General features: G+C 35.0%; 1 protein-coding gene across 1 annotated transcript in view; it reads left to right on the top strand.

Annotated features, from left to right (window-relative positions):
- Nucleotides 1-13,115, top strand: part of LOC145997002 (gamma-interferon-inducible lysosomal thiol reductase-like protein) — a 30,244-nt gene extending 17,129 nt beyond the window's left edge. Inside the window, exons 4-5 of the mRNA XM_083133616.1 lie at nt 11,557-11,703; nt 12,952-13,115. Of these exons, the coding sequence (XP_082989742.1) occupies nt 11,557-11,703; nt 12,952-13,047 (243 nt within the window). The 3' untranslated portion in view covers nt 13,048-13,115. The remainder of the gene's footprint in view (nt 1-11,556; nt 11,704-12,951) is intronic.
- Nucleotides 13,116-22,059: the final 8,944 nt, after the last annotated feature.

Genomic DNA, 22,059 nt, shown 5'->3' with positions numbered 1-22,059 from the left:
ATTTTCACACTCGTATCTATAAAATGTTAATATAATCATGTACAATGTCCCGGTATTTTATGATAAAAAAATGTAGAGAGTAGATAACACATTATTTACAATTTCACACACGTCCAGGCACATTATTCTATATTCAGTGATGATAACATTGTTGCTTTTACGGCAAGTTTCAGCACTTCCTGTTCTGAGGGCAGCTTGAAAGATTTTTTGCTGCTTTATTTTTTTTTCTTTGAAATGAAGCGGATTTGGAGATCGATATTTCTGTTTGGGTTGCACTTTGGTGGTAGTGGTAAGGCTGATTTCGTTTTAGCGGCACTAATGATAGGGGCTAAACCTTTTACGGCTTTTTTGACAATGTTTATTTCTTCAATGGATTTTAAGTTCATTAAAATAGAACTAAATTCTTTTAAAACTTCAGATTGCTATTTTTTTCTGCAGATTGGACATCTTCAATGAAGTGCATCTGAATCTGTTATTGCATCTGAAGGTCCACAGATAGAACCAATTGACCGACACACTAAGTGTATATGCTTACACATGTTCCACATAATGCTTGCGTCAATACATGTGCAAGTAAACTTATGAATGCAAGCATAGCAGTGCTTGCATATAAGGGAACATTGACAATTGGGCTCAACAAGGTTAACAGTATACAACTGAGGAACCTTAGAAGATGAGGCAACGGTTCAACTATTGTCACCATTTATGAGTACAAGGTCAGAACGGTGGCTCAGTCGGTAACGCGTCTGACTACCATGCTAAAGGTTCGATCCCCGGCCGGTTCAAATCCGGAAACTTTTCTAACGTTGGAAGCGGCCCCGGCGCCCACCCAGCGTCAAATAACATGGGTACCAGGGGGAAACCCTCGGGGTCATAGGCGGTCAGGGGCGTGATGCTGATCACATTAACCCCCACTCACGACCGGATCAAGAAAGTGTGGGGCGTTACCCCCACACCCCCTATACGCCTTCACGGCGTGGTGCTAAGCACAGGGGAGCACTTTACCTTTTTTTTAAGGTCAGAACTCATCTCCAAGGATTTATTATGGCGAGCTCGTAGCTTTTTCAATTTTGAAGTTATTTTTCCCTTTTCAGTAATTGGTTGTTAAAATAAGCACACGTAATAAGATTTATTACATTACTACAGTGTATTTTTCGCCTGTATGCGGTATAGAAAAATATTTGTCATTTTAAATATAATATGTTTGATTCTTTCTTGAAATTTCATGGCTCGAATATACTTATAACACTGTGCGACAATGAAAATTGCCTCAGAACAAAAACATGTGATCCCTATGGAGTTCAGTGCCCTGATGACGATAGCGAAAACCGTTTTTCGCTATCACCTAAACTTTTCTCTGGAAACGCAATTTTACCAGCGCACGACTGCATGTTATTGTTGTCGCGGCGCTTATCAGCACAGCCTGTTACTAGGGCTCGACAGTGCATAGGGAAGAGGGTGGAGAGGGAAGGGATAGATAGCTACTTGGTTGAGGTATATTGGAGTTGTAGTTATTTGCATCACGAGACTCTCACGGCAGCCTGGGCTCCCCCACCTCCTGCGGTAGCTTGGGGTGACGCATGCGCACGAAGGTTTTTTTTTGTAGTGGACGGGCGAAGTTGAGGGGTAAGCGGCGTTGTGAACGTGGAATAAAGAATATAACGTTTTCACCTTACTTATCGGGAAAATATGCCCACTGTTGATGAAATCATGCACATAAAATCACACTTCATATTCTTACATTGTAATAACAAATTTAAACACGTACCTGTGAATGGTGCCGTATCATTCAATGTGGGGTACAACTGTTCATAAGTAAATAAGTAATCTTTCAAGTGAACCACTGCATCCAACACACGGTTAAGTTGAAGTTGAGTCTTGAAAGGTTTGTGATATTATCCTCACGATTTAAGAAAAATCTACACGTCTATACACACAAGATCACTGTTTTTCACTCTCGTATCTATAAAATTTTATAATTATTATTCGATGAAGATTTGTTTCGGAAAAAGTGACCTGACAAGGATTCGAACCTGGGACCTTCGGCATTCCGTGCCGAATTATGTACAATGTCCCGGTATTTTATGATTAAAAATATGTAGAGTATAACACAGATGTCTATACAAATTTACTAATTTTCACACTCGTATCTATAAAATGTTAATATAATCATGTACAATGTCCCGGTATTTTATGATAAAAAAATGTAGAGAGTAGATAACACATTATTTACAATTTCACACACGTCCAGGCACATTATTCTATATTCAGTGATGATAACATTGTTGCTTTTACGGCAAGTTTCAGCACTTCCTGTTCTGAGGGCAGCTTGAAAGATTTTTTGCTGCTTTATTTTTTTTTCTTTGAAATGAAGCGGATTTGGAGATCGATATTTCTGTTTGGGTTGCACTTTGGTGGTAGTGGTAAGGCTGATTTCGTTTTAGCGGCACTAATGATAGGGGCTAAACCTTTTACGGCTTTTTTGACAATGTTTATTTCTTCAATGGATTTTAAGTTCATTAAAATAGAACTAAATTCTTTTAAAACTTCAGATTGCTATTTTTTTCTGCAGATTGGACATCTTCAATGAAGTGCATCTGAATCTGTTATTGCATCTGAAGGTCCACAGATAGAACCAATTGACCGACACACTAAGTGTATATGCTTACACATGTTCCACATAATGCTTGCGTCAATACATGTGCAAGTAAACTTATGAATGCAAGCATAAGCACTGCTATGCTTGCATTCATAAGTTTACTTGCACATGTATTGACGCAAGCATTATGTGGAACATGTGTAAGCATATACACTTAGTGTGTCGGTCAATTGGTTCTATCTGTGGACCTTCAGATGCAATAACAGATTCAGATGCACTTCATTGAAGATGTCCAATCTGCAGAAAAAAATAGCAATCTGAAGTTTTAAAAGAATTTAGTTCTATTTTAATGAACTTAAAATCCATTGAAGAAATAAACATTGTCAAAAAAGCCGTAAAAGGTTTAGCCCCTATCATTAGTGCCGCTAAAACGAAATCAGCCTTACCACTACCACCAAAGTGCAACCCAAACAGAAATATCGATCTCCAAATCCGCTTCATTTCAAAGAAAAAAAAATAAAGCAGCAAAAAATCTTTCAAGCTGCCCTCAGAACAGGAAGTGCTGAAACTTGCCGTAAAAGCAACAATGTTATCATCACTGAATATAGAATAATGTGCCTGGACGTGTGTGAAATTGTAAATAATGTGTTATCTACTCTCTACATTTTTTTATCATAAAATACCGGGACATTGTACATGATTATATTAACATTTTATAGATACGAGTGTGAAAATTAGTAAATTTGTATAGACATCTGTGTTATACTCTACATATTTTTAATCATAAAATACCGGGACATTGTACATAATTCGGCACGGAATGCCGAAGGTCCCAGGTTCGAATCCTTGTCAGGTCACTTTTTCCGAAACAAATCTTCATCGAATAATAATTATAAAATTTTATAGATACGAGAGTGAAAAACAGTGATCTTGTGTGTATAGACGTGTAGATTTTTCTTAAATCGTGAGGATAATATCACAAACCTTTCAAGACTCAACTTCAACTTAACCGTGTGTTGGATGCAGTGGTTCACTTGAAAGATTACTTATTTACTTATGAACAGTTGTACCCCACATTGAATGATACGGCACCATTCACAGGTACGTGTTTAAATTTGTTATTACAATGTAAGAATATGAAGTGTGATTTTATGTGCATGATTTCATCAACAGTGGGCATATTTTCCCGATAAGTAAGGTGAAAACGTTATATTCTTTATTCCACGTTCACAACGCCGCTTACCCCTCAACTTCGCCCGTCCACTACAAAAAAAAACCTTCGTGCGCATGCGTCACCCCAAGCTACCGCAGGAGGTGGGGGAGCCCAGGCTGCCGTGAGAGTCTCGTGATGCAAATAACTACAACTCCAATATACCTCAACCAAGTAGCTATCTATCCCTTCCCTCTCCACCCTCTTCCCTATGCACTGTCGAGCCCTAGTAACAGGCTGTGCTGATAAGCGCCGCGACAACAATAACATGCAGTCGTGCGCTGGTAAAATTGCGTTTCCAGAGAAAAGTTTAGGTGATAGCGAAAAACGGTTTTCGCTATCGTCATCAGGGCACTGAACTCCATAGGGATCACATGTTTTTGTTCTGAGGCAATTTTCATTGTCGCACAGTGTTATAAGTATATTCGAGCCATGAAATTTCAAGAAAGAATCAAACATATTATATTTAAAATGACAAATATTTTTCTATACCGCATACAGGCGAAAAATACACTGTAGTAATGTAATAAATCTTATTACGTGTGCTTATTTTAACAACCAATTACTGAAAAGGGAAAAATAACTTCAAAATTGAAAAAGCTACGAGCTCGCCATAATAAATCCTTGGAGATGAGTTCTGACCTTAAAAAAAAGGTAAAGTGCTCCCCTGTGCTTAGCACCACGCCGTGAAGGCGTATAGGGGGTGTGGGGGTAACGCCCCACACTTTCTTGATCCGGTCGTGAGTGGGGGTTAATGTGATCAGCATCACGCCCCTGACCGCCTATGACCCCGAGGGTTTCCCCCTGGTACCCATGTTATTTGACGCTGGGTGGGCGCCGGGGCCGCTTCCAACGTTAGAAAAGTTTCCGGATTTGAACCGGCCGGGGATCGAACCTTTAGCATGGTAGTCAGACGCGTTACCGACTGAGCCACCGTTCTGACCTTGTACTCATAAATGGTGACAATAGTTGAACCGTTGCCTCATCTTCTAAGGTTCCTCAGTTGTATACTGTTAACCTTGTTGAGCCCAATTGTCAATGTTCCCTTATATGCAAGCACTGCTATGCTTGCATTCATAAGTTTACTTGCACATGTATTGACGCAAGCATTATGTGGAACATGTGTAAGCATATACACTTAGTGTGTCGGTCAATTGGTTCTATCTGTGGACCTTCAGATGCAATAACAGATTCAGATGCACTTCATTGAAGATGTCCAATCTGCAGAAAAAAATAGCAATCTGAAGTTTTAAAAGAATTTAGTTCTATTTTAATGAACTTAAAATCCATTGAAGAAATAAACATTGTCAAAAAAGCCGTAAAAGGTTTAGCCCCTATCATTAGTGCCGCTAAAACGAAATCAGCCTTACCACTACCACCAAAGTGCAACCCAAACAGAAATATCGATCTCCAAATCCGCTTCATTTCAAAGAAAAAAAAAATAAAGCAGCAAAAAATCTTTCAAGCTGCCCTCAGAACAGGAAGTGCTGAAACTTGCCGTAAAAGCAACAATGTTATCATCACTGAATATAGAATAATGTGCCTGGACGTGTGTGAAATTGTAAATAATGTGTTATCTACTCTCTACATTTTTTTATCATAAAATACCGGGACATTGTACATGATTATATTAACATTTTATAGATACGAGTGTGAAAATTAGTAAATTTGTATAGACATCTGTGTTATACTCTACATATTTTTAATCATAAAATACCGGGACATTGTACATAATTCGGCACGGAATGCCGAAGGTCCCAGGTTCGAATCCTTGTCAGGTCACTTTTTCCGAAACAAATCTTCATCGAATAATAATTATAAAATTTTATAGATACGAGAGTGAAAAACAGTGATCTTGTGTGTATAGACGTGTAGATTTTTCTTAAATCGTGAGGATAATATCACAAACCTTTCAAGACTCAACTTCAACTTAACCGTGTGTTGGATGCAGTGGTTCACTTGAAAGATTACTTATTTACTTATGAACAGTTGTACCCCACATTGAATGATACGGCACCATTCACAGGTACGTGTTTAAATTTGTTATTACAATGTAAGAATATGAAGTGTGATTTTATGTGCATGATTTCATCAACAGTGGGCATATTTTCCCGATAAGTAAGGTGAAAACGTTATATTCTTTATTCCACGTTCACAACGCCGCTTACCCCCCCCCCCCCAAAAAAAAATAAACCTTCGTGCGGATGGAAATGTTATATGTTTTGTTCCACGTACACAACAACGCTCAACTTCGCCCGTCCACTACAAAAAAAAACCTTCGTGCGCATGCGTCACCCCAAGCTACCGCAGGAGGTGGGGGAGCCCAGGCTGCCGTGAGAGTCTCGTGATGCAAATAACTACAACTCCAATATACCTCAACCAAGTAGCTATCTATCCCTTCCCTCTCCACCCTCTTCCCTATGCACTGTCGAGCCCTAGTAACAGGCTGTGCTGATAAGCGCCGCGACAACAATAACATGCAGTCGTGCGCTGGTAAAATTGCGTTTCCAGAGAAAAGTTTAGGTGATAGCGAAAAACGGTTTTCGCTATCGTCATCAGGGCACTGAACTCCATAGGGATCACATGTTTTTGTTCTGAGGCAATTTTCATTGTCGCACAGTGTTATAAGTATATTCGAGCCATGAAATTTCAAGAAAGAATCAAACATATTATATTTAAAATGACAAATATTTTTCTATACCGCATACAGGCGAAAAATACACTGTAGTAATGTAATAAATCTTATTACGTGTGCTTATTTTAACAACCAATGTATCTACCTCACAATTCAAATTTATTACTTCCGATTTCAGTGATTCCTTTATTGCTATCATAACTCTCCCTCCCCTCTTATTTCCAGATCTATCGCGACGGTACACTTTGTAATTGCCATTAAATAATTCATTACTATTTACACTCTCATGCAGCCAGGTTTCAGTAACAATTATAATATCAAAATTATTACTCAAAACATTAATATAAAATTCCACAATCTTAGTATTTAGACCACGGGCATTTTGATAATAAATACATATTTCATTTATACGACCCTCGAAAGTTACATTAATTGGGTGACGTCTTCAAGTGATTTTAATAATATGATGTTAGTATCATCCATTTTTTTCCTTAACTTAATTAATCCCGCATGGTCTACCCATAAATAAGCATAGTTTTTCTCGTACTTCATCTTCCTAGCCTGGCTAAGAATGCGCTTTCGGTAAGGTGTGAGGCTTTGGTTAATATAAATGATTTCACTTTTGGTATAACCGAGATGTACAACATTTAAGCTCCTTTTCACTTTCCTCTTCTGTATAAAGGCATCCTTGTCCACTCACCTGACAAATTTCACAATGATTCCACTTGAAGATTGATTAGAGGGTTTGCGCAACCTGTGACAACAGTCTATCATCTCATCCTTGATTTCTATGTCCAACGCTCGCCCAATAGTTTTTACTACATCCGTCGTATTTTCATTCAGCTGTTCAGGAACACCGTATATTTCTAATGTATTGCGGCGACCATACTGATCTAATTCATCTAGTTGCTCCTGATTATCCTTCAGTTGTTTTTTTAGAGTTACATTTTGCCCTCTGCCTGCTTTTTGATCAATGATGCATTTTCATCCAGCTTTTGATGAGCTAACTCAAGTGATTTACTTACTTCGCGTTCACAGTTTATATTTGCTTTCTTCAAATTTTCCATTTCCTGCTTTACAACTTGAAGTAGTTTATACATATCAACAATAGTTGGCACTTCCGTTTCACTTACACTTTCGTCCTGTAAACTACTACGTCTAATCTTCGCACATTCTTTGCATCTCCAAATTTGTCCCGCACTCCGCATATATTATGCATCTTCCCAAACGTGCACATTTCAAATGACTAACTAAACTAACTAACTCTCTAGCCTTCTTAAACCCGAAGGTTCATGGCTGCAGCAACACAGGCCTTCCATCTTTCCCTATCTTCAGCAAGATCTATATACTCTTTTCCATCCCTACCGATTTCCCTTAGCTCCATCTCAACGTTGTCCCTCCGTCTTCGTCTTGGCCTTCCTACAGGTCTCTTACCATCAGGTCTCCCAACAAGAATCCTGTAAACTCCTCTTTCCTCTCCCATTCGTGCCACATGGCCTGCCCACCTAAGTCTTCTTGATTTAATTATTCTCATAATATCTGGACATGAATACAAATTATGTAGTTCTAAATTATGTAACCTTCTCGACTCACCTGTCTCCTCATCCCTTTTAGGTCCAAAGATTTTCCTAAGGATCTTATTTTCAAATACTCTCAATTTATGTTCCTCTTTCAATGTAAGGGACCAAGTTTCCCATCCATATAATACTACAGGCAAAATTACTGTTTTGTATATTTTAACTTTTAGATTCTTAGATATTAAACGAGAAGACAAAAGTTCATGAAGAGAGAAGTAACATGCATTTCCTGAATTAAACCTACTTTTTATTTCCTCTTTAATATAATTTTCATTTGTTAATATTACTCCTAAGTATTTGAATTTGGAAACTGGTTCAAACGAGTTGTTATCAATAATTAGATTTTGATTATTACCTAACACTTGGTTTCGGCCTGTAAGCATATATTTAGTTTTCTCTTTGTTAACTTCCAAACCTATCTGTTTAGCAGTTTTGAAAAATATTTTAGCATTATTCTTAATTGTATTCACATCGTCCCCCAGTAAGTCTACATCATCTGCATACGCTAACAACTGAGTCACACCATTTTAGTCCTTCTTTAGTTTCTTTTACCTTCCTAACAGCATATTCTATGGCAAAATTAAAGAGCAATGGAGATAATGCATCTCCTTGTTTTAACCCATCATGAATTGTAAATTTGTCAGATATATTAATACCCACACGAATTTTACTTTCTGTTTCACTGGTGCATACTTAGGTATTCCAAACTCTACTAATATATTATATAATTTATCTCTTTTCACCGAATCATATCCTTTTTTGAAATCAATGAATAGCTGATGGACATTTTGATTATATTCCCACTTTTTTTCAAGTGTCTGTCTGATGTGAAAAATTTGATCTGTAGTTGATCTGTTACGTTTAAATCCACATTGATAATCACCTATAATTTCATTAGCATATGGTGTTAGTCTTGTTAAAAGAATGTTATACAATATTTTGTATGTTGTTGAGAGTAGAGAAATTCCACGGTAATTATTGCAGTTCATTTTATCACCTTTTTTTACACAGGAACAATTATGGATTCTTTCCACTGTTGAGGGATTTCTTCTTTATTCCATATTAAACAAATTAATTTATGAATTTGACATATTAATGAATTTCCACCATATTTAATTAACTCAGCTAGTATTAAATCAATGCCAGGTGCTTTGTTATTCTTTAGCCTTTTAATAGCATCTTTAACTTCAGTCAAGTTAGGTTCTGGAACTAAAGGTTCTGCTGTGTGGACTTCATTTACTTCTGATTTATCTCCTACATGGACATTTAAAAGGTCATTAAGTAGTTCTTCCATCTATTTAGAATATCGCTTGGGTCAGCTAGAAAATCACCGTCTCTATCTTTTATCAAGTTTACTTTAAGTTGCCACCCCTTTCTAAACTCATTTACACCTTTATATAAATCTCTGATATTTTTGTTTTTGCTGTTTGTTTCAATTTCGTTAATTTTGCTTTTCAAGTAATCTCTTTTTTTACTTCTAAACGTGCGGTTAACTTCTCGCTTTATTCTATTATAATTGTTTCGATTTGTATCATCAGAGTTATTTAACCACCTAATTCTAGCCTTATTTCTTATTTCTATTAGATTATGACATTCATTATCAAACCATGGCTTACTTTTTCTCGGTTTATGGTATCCTATACTTTCTTTACCTGCTGATTCTATTGCATTACGTATGTGCTCCCAATTCTTATTTACGTCTGTTTCATTTATATTTTCATCATCATTTAAATCCTGCAAAACATCAAATCTATTTGACAGTTTAATTTGGTAATCTTTCTTAATTCTTTCATCAGAAAAATTTTCCTGTATCAAATTTTAGAACTTTTAGATTTTGTTGCTTATGATTTATCACTGAGAGTCTTTCTCTTAATTTAGCAATTACTAAATAATGGTCACTGGCACAGTCAGCACCTCTATGTGTACGAACGTCAATTATACTAGTATGCCTTCTCTTATCAATGAGAATATGATCTATCTGATTATGAGTTTTACCATCTGGAGAAGACCAGATATATTTATGGATATCTTTATGTTTAAAAGTGGTACTTTTCACAATTAAATTCTTTGAGGTTGCAAAAGTAATCAATCTTATACCATTATCATGACTTAATTCATGAAGACTTTCTTTACCAATCGTGGGTTTAAATGTCTCTTCTTTGCCAATCTGTGCATTACAGTCACCTAACAGAATTTTCATATCATACTGAGAAAATTTATCAAAGACCTGTTCTAACTCTGTATAAAAATCATCTTTAGTATTATCATCTTTATCTTCCGTTGGTGCATGTATGTTTATTAAAATAACGACATAGCTTCAAACAATCTGAACACTGTATTTTTGAGGAAATGTTCTTCCAAGCCAAAGGTTCGTGACATTCGATGCAACTACTCATCTTCATGTTCTTAGATATATCGAACTCTTCGATAATGACAGTTCAACTGTACTCCGCGGTTTTTTTTAACACTGAGGTGGCAACATTGTTTGTTTACATACGGGAAGTAGAAATGACAGTGACAGTATTTAACGTATTTATCGTTTCATGTACCAGATATTGAACTATTTGTTACACAAAAGTAATCTTTAGTACTTACTGCACATTCCTGCAATATAGTTTTCACCACCTCGAATCAGAAATACATAAAATAAGACAAAAAACACGGAGCACATTCACACCGTTGTCCTACCGATCCATCACCACAGACTCAGAATAGATAGATAGATGTGAGATTGATTGATCTATCTCTGTTGGACTAGCTACCCCTCAGCGCACATCATTGTTATTAACTTTGACACAGCTCGTTCAAGAAGAAGCTTTTAAAGCTTGGGGGAAATTTTACTCCCAATGTTTATGTTGTGTGACCTCCAACATAAAACTCTAATTTTGGGAATTTTGAAAACTTTGGAACCATTTATTATGTAGTTTAAATGATAGAATTTGGAAACATAAACTGGTTCACTCTTTTTTTTTATCAAACGCAGTTCTTACTTTGGTTATGGTATTCGAATACGAACAAATTGCACTATATTTCCTTTATTAACTATAAAAATAAGAAGCTTTCTAAACAAGACGGCTATGCTACTAACATGCCATTATATTCTTTATATATCATGACTAATGATTAGATTAATCTGATGGAAGAACCCATCCTGAACAACACTCGAACCTTCAACCTTCAGAATGCAGATGGTGAGACTGCCTATTCGCTCCACCACTGGAATGGCTGCTTGTTGATGTATTATAAAAAGAAATGTGGACTGAAGAAACATTAATGGGAAAAGTGTATTATATTCTTAACCCTGAAGCACACTGAATGTCCAGGTTCTGCCTAAGCCTAACTTTTCATGGTGACAGAAAAGAAACGGGTCCAATTTGCCTCAACAAAAGACAACGAATTTCAATCTTTCAATTTGCAGAGAGCTCAAGTAGGGTATGCTATTCTCGTTTTTAACTGAACATTCTGTTACATTGAGATATATATATGAATGTGATTATCTAGCCAAATCACCACGTGAATTTTTCTTCCCTTCCAGTGTGCTTCCCGCATGAAGCTAGACTACTCAGTGATTGAGAAGTGTGCCAACTCGACAGAGGGGAGTGTCCTCCTAGCTGCCACTGGTGAACTTACTAGGAAAGTAAAGCCAACTTTGAAAGGAGTCCCATCCATTGGATTCAACAAGGTAAGCATTCAGTCTCACGAGTTTCCAAGACAATGTTTCATCTTGAATGAAATTATTTGGAACGTACCAAAAACTTGTGAACATTATTTGCAGTTTGAATTACGATGTGTGGGGAAAAGAAAATTGCCTTCCCTCAGAGAATATTACATCACTTGTCTTTTATTAGTCATCAAAATTTTCACTATTAAGTTTGCTTTAAGGTGGGAAAGTGATAACTGTTTGACAGGGTGAAACACAGTGATTATGGTTGGGGCGTAGCCCACACTTGGCATAGCCCCTGGTAACTTTGCTTTCAAAAGTAACATGTTATTATTACCCTTACTTTGTCATACAGTAAGGGAATTTAACTCTTTACACTAGTATCACGTCTGTTCCCTTTAATGCATGCTTTCCAACTAGACATACTCGAGTTTAAACAACACAAGAGAGCATGTTTGTCCTGGCAAATATATCCTCCAGTTCAGGATTTAATGAAATACCATTAAAATTACGCTTGTGATTTAAGCAATGCAGCACAAGTTACGCAATATAAATATAATTGTCTGTATACTAAGGACATATGTGTAGAAAAAAGCGGGACGTTATGGTCCGAAAATGCCGGCATCTGCGCCATGCCTCGCCATCTGCAGTCACGTGCTATCTCGGCCCCGAGCCAAACTGAACACACTGTATAAAGACCCTCGGCACTCTCTCTCAGTACCCAGTGAAAGTAAAACCCCATCTGGCAGCATTGACTACTGTTACCAGTATTGTTTTGGTTAGTTATCTGTTGTGGCTTTGATCTAATTGTTGTGAAAAATGAGGACCACGCTGCTTGTAGTAACAGAAATGTGTCTAGTTAATGGGGAGAAACATACTATATTTATAAAGCTTGTTCAAAAAATCCCAGACTCCATCCTGCTATTTTGAAAGATACTATACCAAACTAAAATACAAATTATATTGAAGGTAAACCGAACATATATTTATTTTGAAGGTAAAGTGCATTTTTAATCAACCAAATCTACTCTCATCAATAATTTTAAGAGCTCTAAGCAATAAAAATGATTGATAATAAATTAAAAATATGCATAAAAGTTTTGAAGCTGGGGGATATATGATACTTTGATTCTAAGTGAAAAGGGTTAATTTCATTTAAGACTGTGGTAAAAAAAAATCATAACCACCGTTCTTCTTTAAGCTCTCAGGTTTACTTGTAAAGGCATTAAGCATGATCCCTTTGATATAAATGGATTTTATTCTTTCCAGGAGTTCAACTATGACGAGCAGGTGACAGCTTTGACAAAGTTCAAGAAAGCCATCTGCAAATACATCACCAAAGTAGCAGGCAACAAGTGCTCATAGGAGAGCACATTATTCACTTGTTTATTGTGAAGCGCATTATTCTTCAATAAAGAAAACGTGATTGAGTATCACATGCTTTGCTATCTTAAAATATCTGATGTACGTGGGAGACATGATATAATGGATTACTATGGAGATAGAAATGAAATATGATTTGCCAAAGGTTCTACCTATTCTCTCATGTGGCTGTGCAGCTAAGGTGTCAGTTTGGGATCACGTAACTTCAAAATTTACAATTTTCTTTACTTATTCTACATAAAAAAGAACATATAAGAGCTGCAATATTTGCATGTGTATAATGTATTTATACAAGTGTTTCATTCATCTCAATTAACTGATAATTTTACAAAATTAAATTTCCTTACAGTGTCTATGTGTTTTGTACACCTCAAAACACATTTTCCTCCATAACACAGACTGCTGCAACATCTTACCTTTTGGTATAAACTATATACAGCATAAACAACAATGTCAATTTCAGTAGTGGTACAATTACTTCATATTTCACCTTCTGTTTATTTAAGATGACCAGTTCCCAAGGAATGGATTTGATCTCGTGGTGTGAAACTCTCTCTCAAAATGGAAATAAGAAATTGGTGAAACACTTGAAACATAGCATATCAATATCTGTGTTGTGTATATCAAGTTGAAATACAAATTGTGTTAGCATTTACACCACATACTATTACACTGGATTTGCAATTAAGTTGTGAAGAATCAACTTCATCAAACAGTTGCCATAATATAGCCTGAACAGTCATGTTGTATGATGTACGTCACTCTTTAATGATTGATAGCAGATAGAAATAAGAATACATATATACAATTACAGCAAATCATGCTATTGGAAATGTGCAAGATATGCAAAATCATGTTCAGCACATCTCTCGAAGAACCTTAGCAAGCCTTTCAGTCACATTGTCCACTTCATGTGCCCTTTTCCCAGAATTTCCACTTGGGGCAACCGGCCTGGATGTCATCACTTCCAGCTTACTGTTCAACTGCCTCAGCCTCGTCCCTTTCATAGTGAGCGGGTGTGAATGCTCCTCTGGGGTGGATAAGGAGATGTAAAACCTTATGCAGCTCGTCACGGGCTTCTTTGCCCTCCCATCTCTCTTCAGTCTTGTTAGAACCTGCGACAAGACAAGTTGTACGTCATGCAAGTTCATCTATCAACATTCTAACATGTACCCTGTAGTTATATCAATTTTGGTACACGGGGGAGTTAACATTTCAGCATGCAGCAACAGAAAATGTACATTATAGTCAGCTGACAAAATTGAACCTTTTTTTCAAAAATAATTATCAAAGGAAAAAAAAGGCGATATAGATCAAATTTCATCCTACATTTGGAATTTACTGTAAGTTCGTAAAGAATTATCATCGTTAGTATATAATTGCTGTGGAATAAAAACTTACGGTCGAAGTTAGGTATGCAAGATAATTTTGTAAAACTTTACGTACAGAAGGTTGAGGAAAGAGCTTGTAAGTTTGGAATATCGTATTTAATAAGCTTTCCAACTTTGAAAACTTAATTCACGTGTCTAATTTGAATAAATGTCTTCTAGAAATCTGGAAAATATTTGGATGCACAAGTTCCCGTGGTTTGGTTGTAGGTTACATTTTTTTAAAATCAGTTTTCGCATCAAAATCTTATATGCAATCCAAAAGAGAAAGTTTACAAATACTAATGCAACAAACGTACTAGCCTACCTATTCGCAATACCTAGATGCTAAGAACAACAATCTTAAATGACCTAACAGTAATTCAAGCCTATGAAAAGGGATTTAGGATTTACAATCACATGGAAAATTAAACTCGTTGAGAATATTAATGCGACATACAAGGAACTTGCTTTAATTAAGAAGTCCAATGCAAAGAACAAGAGGACACAATAAACCTCATGCTCTCTCAGGAGATAATTGTTAAAATAATACCGTATTCTAAAGTCCTTATAATTATATCACTTTTCGGTAAACAAACTAGATAATTTAAAAAACCAAGAGACAAGTTATCTTTCAGTATTAGGGGTAACTTTTAATATATATCAGCGTGTGTTTAATTCATCCCTAACAACGATAATTTACTTCTAAATGTACCTGGATATGTACTGAAATCGTGTCATGCAATATTCGCTGACATGTAAGTTTGGCACCTTCCAATACTAACTTATGTATGTACGCGTCGTATTATTATACTATTAATATTAACTTAATAATACTCAGCGGTGAACGATGAGACTCGGTGAAGTACACAGACTCCTCTCAGGTACAGGGATAGTGTTAGGCAAAGACAATATTCACAGCACAGAGAAATAAAATCACATTATTGCAGTATATATAAACTGAAAGGTTTTATTGTTTATTCATTGCAATTATAATGCAAATATACTTGAGATGAAAGAGAGGATTTCGCTTTGTCGATGAATTGACTCAACTAAAACGCATAAACTCAATGCGTGGCTATCGGCAAGCCTATGATCACATAGACCTAGCTTGCGCCCCGAACTACACTGCAAAAAAAAAGGGTGTGTTTGGGGTGAGTTTCGCTCTTTGGAGGCTTCGAAGGTCAGAATACTCGGAATCCTCACCCTTTTGAGTGAGTTTCTCCTCCCTACCCTAGGGTGAGTGCAGATCTGTCGTGAAAACCTTCCCTATACACCTCTTTGGGTGAGTTTCGGCTGCACCGTGATGCCACATGTACAAATTTTCCCACTGAAAATCCACTCACAGGCATTGTCATAGCGAAAGAATTTTGCCGACATGACAACGTTTGTGGTCCTGGACCCCCTGCCAGGCTCTCCGAGCAATTTGTCTACCTGCTGAACCCTTTTCCCAACAAATTACCACCCTGTAGCAGTTCTCTAAATATTCAACAGAGGCGCTGTACTGCAAGTGGCGCTGGTTCGAGTGACCAACTCGTGAAATACTTTCAAAATAGGCCGAAAACCCAAGGTCCGTCGACGTTGTTCCTGCGGGAGATACTAGCGGTCGATGGACCTTGGAATAAACCTATCAGTTTTGAGATCCCTGTGATGTTTTTATAATTAGAAAATGTACGAAATAAATACCTGTATGTTACATGTAAATTTCAGGAATAATCTATTTGAATAGTCATTTCATATTTTCAAGTACCATTTCACTGCTTTACGTCAGTAATTAACAAAATTTGAGCCTAAAGAAAAATATGATTTTTCCTCTCACATTTCATATTGAGTTTTAGATTTGCTGCTGCATTTCTTACTGCACTTAAACAAAGGAAATATATGTTTATATTAATATAATTCTCTGTGCCGAGATGTAAAATAAACTTAATGTTTCAAATGTCACCCCACCACAATTAACAATTTAATATTTCCGAAGTCACTGGCATTATCGTAAAGGATTATGACAATAAGAGAAGGGTTATGCCTTCTTGTTATGAGGCACGTAGCCAGGGGGAGGGAGGGCTAAGGAGGCTGAAGCCACCCGAAATCCTACAAATATCTAATTTAAATAGTGCATAGAGGTAATTAATTTTACTTAGCAGGATTAAACATTAGATCGAAAAAAGGTTTAGTGTATAATAGAGGAACCAGTTTATATTTTTATATTCTATCATTTTATCCAAAGAATAAATTGATCCACCAGTTCTCAAAAATTGTAGTTTTCTTTGTGACAAGCCATACAATATAAACTTTACGAGTAAAATTTTGCAAAACTTTTAAAGCCTTTTTCTAACGGAATGTGTAACGGTTAATAACAAAATACAATAACTATGAATTTCAGTACACTAACTGTACAAAATGTAAGAAAAAATGGACAATGTGTTGGATGTACACAGTGGATCGAGTAGCAGTCTCTCTCCATTTACACAATAATAATGACAAATAATAATTATTGTTGTCATTATTCTTTCTACCAATCAAGTTTTATCAATGACCTATCCCCTTTCTGCAAATATTCCTGGCGACGCCTGTGCTGATAAGAGATGAGCCCCCCCCGAAATAAAATCCTTGCTACGGGCCTGTGTTATAGTCATGTTCCTAGAATTCCCATGCCTCCTGCATTTGAAATTCTTTTTTTTAAAGTTCTCTGCCAAACAACTTATGTACGCCACCAATATGACATGTGACGAATACTTCAATTTGCAATTTGACGAATGGTTTAATTGTAACAATGAGGATAACACTGATGAGACAAAGAAAAGGACATATTTAACCTTTACCCAAAATTTGAACCTAGAACCCTCTGCTTCGTAGTTTACTACACCAACGACTATCTTTTGCATTTATTCAAAAGGTATGCCTAAGTGCGGTAACGCCAACAAAAAATATTCTAGTAGGAAATGTTTCATCCCACTTTGCGTTTTATCCTTGCAAGGGACCGCAACTCCAGAAGACATTCAACTTTCATTATTTTCCCCCCACCCCCTACATCACAGTCAATGTACAACCTAAAATGCTTATCCATATCTTTGAAATCTTTTGAGCAGCACAAACAAAAATCATAAAAGCTTCTAAATTAGTCCGCTTTTCTAAGTATTCAAAAGAAATTTTGGTTAGGCTAATTAATTTCAATGAGCACATAATACCATAAACGTAGTTCCAATTTGTTATTCTTGTTTCATTTCCAAATATACGCTACATTGAATGAGGCAAGTTGGTTCCCTTTCTGAGCCACTGTCTTCAAATAGATGTGGCAACAAATAAATTTTGCAACGACGTGTTGAATACCACACGTGAATATCCTCCAAAGTTCCGTTTCTGGACTTTCTCTCCTTTGTAACGAGCAACCCCTTGCTGTGCGCGTCACGCGTCAAAGCACCAAACCTGAAGTCTTCCCTGGAAATGACATTACAAGTCGAAGCAGTGTTTTATTTCGGGTACATGATTATATTCCGCTGATAAACGCTGTGATTAAAATTTCTAACTAGCTTTGAAAGATTTTTCTTGAACAAAATTGTACAAAAGTTAATTGTCCTCGTCCGTGGCAGTGCGGGCTAAGGCGATGTGCTTTGGGCTCCGACGGCATGGGTTCGAGTCCGCCTGGGTCCAGTCTCTGGGTTCTCGGCCTGTGCATAGGACCGGTGGCAACCCACCATCGTGAGGGAATTGGCGAGCTACGAGTCTATTAACCTGAATTGGAGCCCGACCCGTAGAGACTCCATATATTACTACTGGGCAAGTATTAACAGTTATATATTTTATATATTTCATTATATCCCCAGCAACCCTACTATTATGAGATAAAATTTTAAAAAAATGACTTCTTGACTGAAACTTTAAGTGTATGTCTTGAAAACATAAAATAGAATATAAATATTCTAGAAGTCTTCACATTCTAATTATTATGCAACTAAATATAAATTGATACAATCAATCCCCTAAAACCAACAAAAAAAAAAATAATTTAAAGAAACTGGAAGAAAGCTCTTTCAAGCTAAATATATAAGTTTATCATAACGAAATCGCGGTAATGTCCCTCGAATTCAAATATAAATAAATCCTAAAAAAATAACCCTTAAGTAAAAAAAATAAGAAAAGTGGTATCCACCCAACAATAAAATTCTAAATAAAACACTTATAAATAAAATACTAGCATATTCAGATATAAAAATTAAAGCAAATCCGCCAGCGCTATATTCAACATTAAACCCAGAGACAAGCTCAGACTCCCCCTCAGCAAAATCAAAAGGAGTCCGATTAGTTTCAGCTAAACAAGAGCTCAATCAGGCTAACGCCAACGGTAAAGCAATAAAAATAAACCATAAATAATCCTGAAAAACATTAAATAAAAGCAAATTATAACCACCAATTAAAAAAATAAAGGATAATAAAATTAATACCAATCTAACCTCATAAGAAATAGTTTGAGCAACGGCTCGAAGACCTCCAAGTAATGCATAATTAGAGTTAGATGCCCACCCGGCAGATATTACTCTATATACTCCCATTCTCATACAACATAAAAAGAAAAATACCCCCAAATAAAAATTAAATAATAAAGTGTGATATGGAAAAACAACCCAAACAACCAAAGACAAAAATAAACTAAAAACTGGAGACATATAATATGGATAATAGTTTCTTAAAGTAGGCAATGTTTGCTCCTTAGTAAATAATTTAACTGCATCAGCAAAAGGCTGAAAAATACCACAAATTCCAACCCGATTAGGCCCCTTACGAATTTGAATATAACCTAAAACCCTGCGCTCAAATAAAGTAAAAAAAGCAACTCTAATTAAAACACATACAACTAAAATAATAAAAGAAATAACCCCAATAAATAAATCTAATAGCATCTACTATAAAAAGAAATTATCTTCATTATTGAATTCTAAATTCAATGCACTTCTCTGCCATAATAGTAATTATTATTAATCAATATTATATATATAATATAAGTATTTGGTCCTTTCGTACTAAAACACTTTTAATATTAAGAGATAGAAACCAACCTGGCTCACGCCGGTTTGAACTCAGATCATGTAAGAAATTAAAGGTCGAACAGACCATCAAATTTGAAATGCTACCCCCAAATGATATCTTAATCCAACATCGAGGTCGCAACCCCTCCTGTCGATATGATCTCTCAAGAAAGATTACGCTGTTATCCCTAAGGTAACTTATTCTTTAAATCACTAAAAATGGATCCAAATAACAAAAATTATTGAATATTAAATAAAAGAGAGCTAACTATTATCTTCCCATCACCCCAACAAAATATTATTTAATAATATAGACAATTATATTACTAATCAAAACATCATTAAAATAATATAAAGATCTATAGGGTCTTATCGTCCCCTTAAAAAAATAAAGCCATTTCACTTTAAAGTAAAATTATATACTAATTAACTAAAGACAGTCTATTCCTCGTCCAACCATTCATTCTAGCCCCCAATTAAAAGACTAATGATTATGCTACCTTCGCACGGTCAAAATACCGCGGCCATTAAACAAGTGTCATTGGGCAGGTGATACTTCATATAAAAATCATGAAAAGATGTTTTTGATAAACAGGCGAGAATAAATTTTGCCTAATTCCTTTAATTAATTAAATAAATATACTAATAGAATCATAATTTCAAAATAAAACCAATTAAAACATATAATTAAGTAAGCAAGTAAAACCAAACTAAATTTTTAATAAAATTTCAAATAAATTATAACAAAATTACAAAAATTAGCAATCTCCAAACCAATAAATATAATAGTTTAATATAAAGTTATAACCAACATATTAACCAGAAGCACATCCCCCTAGTCATAACTAAACATTAATATTTTAATATATATATTAATATAAAAAATATTAAAATGTAAAGCTATATTAAATATAATTCCCTAATAACTAGATATAAGGTAAGTCGAATAACATTTTATTACAAATAACAATTTTAACAGAAAAATATAACACTTTTACCTTAAAATTAGTCTACTAGCTCCTCACCCTTCGAGAAAATAGAATATTCAATTAAAATTTAATCCTCCCTGATACAAAAGGTACGATTATTAACATCTCCTATAATAAAAATCAATATTTCATATATTTAATAAATCCCAACACTGTACTAATAACCTATAACAAACTAATTTATATGTACTAAATATATAACCAACCCCAATAAAATTACTTTTCATATATAATCAACTTATAAACTAAATTCAAATAGTAATAAAATTTCTATCAAAATATGTCGAATTGCACGACTAACTACTCAATGTAAATGAATATTCTAACTAACAGAAATATTTTGATATTATTCAAACTAGGCACACCTTCCGGTACGCCTACTATGTTACGACTTATCTCACCTATATAAATGAGAGCGACGGGCGATGTGTGCATGCCCTAGAGCCAATAAACCAAAATGTTATTCTAAAACAAAATTACAATTAAATCCAATTTCAAATATAATTTCAATATACTATCCAAATCAACATAATGTAACCCATCTCCACCCACTAATAAGCTGCACCTTGACCTGAAATATATTTCAACAGAAAAAAAGAATATATATATTTAAATATTCAAATTACGGCGGTATACAAACTGATACTTTACAATAATAGGTCAAATAGAACGCGGAATATCGATTACGGAACAGGTTCCTCTAAATAGAATAAAGCACCGCCAAATTCTTTGAGTTTCAAGATCATAACTAATACTACTCAAACCAAATTTACAATGATAATAATAGGGTATCTAATCCTAGTTTAACATATCACCTTTATAGAATTAATAAAAACAAAGAACAAATTATATTAAAAATTTCACCTAATAAATAAAATATAAACAACCAAAAATCAATTATTACTACAATTAAGCCAACAACTCTCCACTTATGTCCCCACGTCTAACCGCGGCAGCTGGCACGAATTTAGCCGGACAAAATAGATATTAAAATTTAAAATCCTGTAATCTAATTTACATTAAAATTAAACAAAGCCACACACTGCGAACTAAATCTAAATACACCACCTCAACCCATAAAAAATTGGCGGAAATTTTTCCTCTCTTTAATAAATACATATGTAAAATTTAACTAGGGAATTCTAAGCTAGAATAAAACTTTAACTCTAAAATATAAAGAGAGGTTCTTTATTATCATATAATATGTATTATATTAAATTAAATTATAATTAGAAATTATCTCACGAAAATTTCCTCCTTTTTTATTTTTTTACTCACTTCCCGTACTATATAGAACACAATTTTTTTTCCCTCAAAATTGTGTTCTATATAGATATATTAACTTCTTTTTCCTCTAGACTCAATAAGTATTAAAATGACATGTTAATTAAGTCAATTACTTTAAGTTAGACTACAAAAACTTAAAGAAAATTGGATAAAATTAAAAAGGATTCTGAAGTATTTTATATTATTTAATAAATAGGTTCTACTTATTGATCATAACAATAAAAGTCTAATAAATAATATTATTAACCCACTATTATAATTTATATATAAATAAGATGTCTGAAAAAGGATTACCATGATAGGGTAAAGTATACATGAAATTCAACA

Source organism: Lepisma saccharinum, chromosome 13 (genome assembly GCF_977018435.1).
Source record: "Lepisma saccharinum chromosome 13, izLepSacc3.1, whole genome shotgun sequence".
NCBI classification, from domain to species: domain Eukaryota; kingdom Metazoa; phylum Arthropoda; class Insecta; order Zygentoma; family Lepismatidae; genus Lepisma; species Lepisma saccharinum.
Note: the sequence above shows the minus strand (reverse complement) of the source record. Positions and strands in the feature narration are given on the sequence as shown.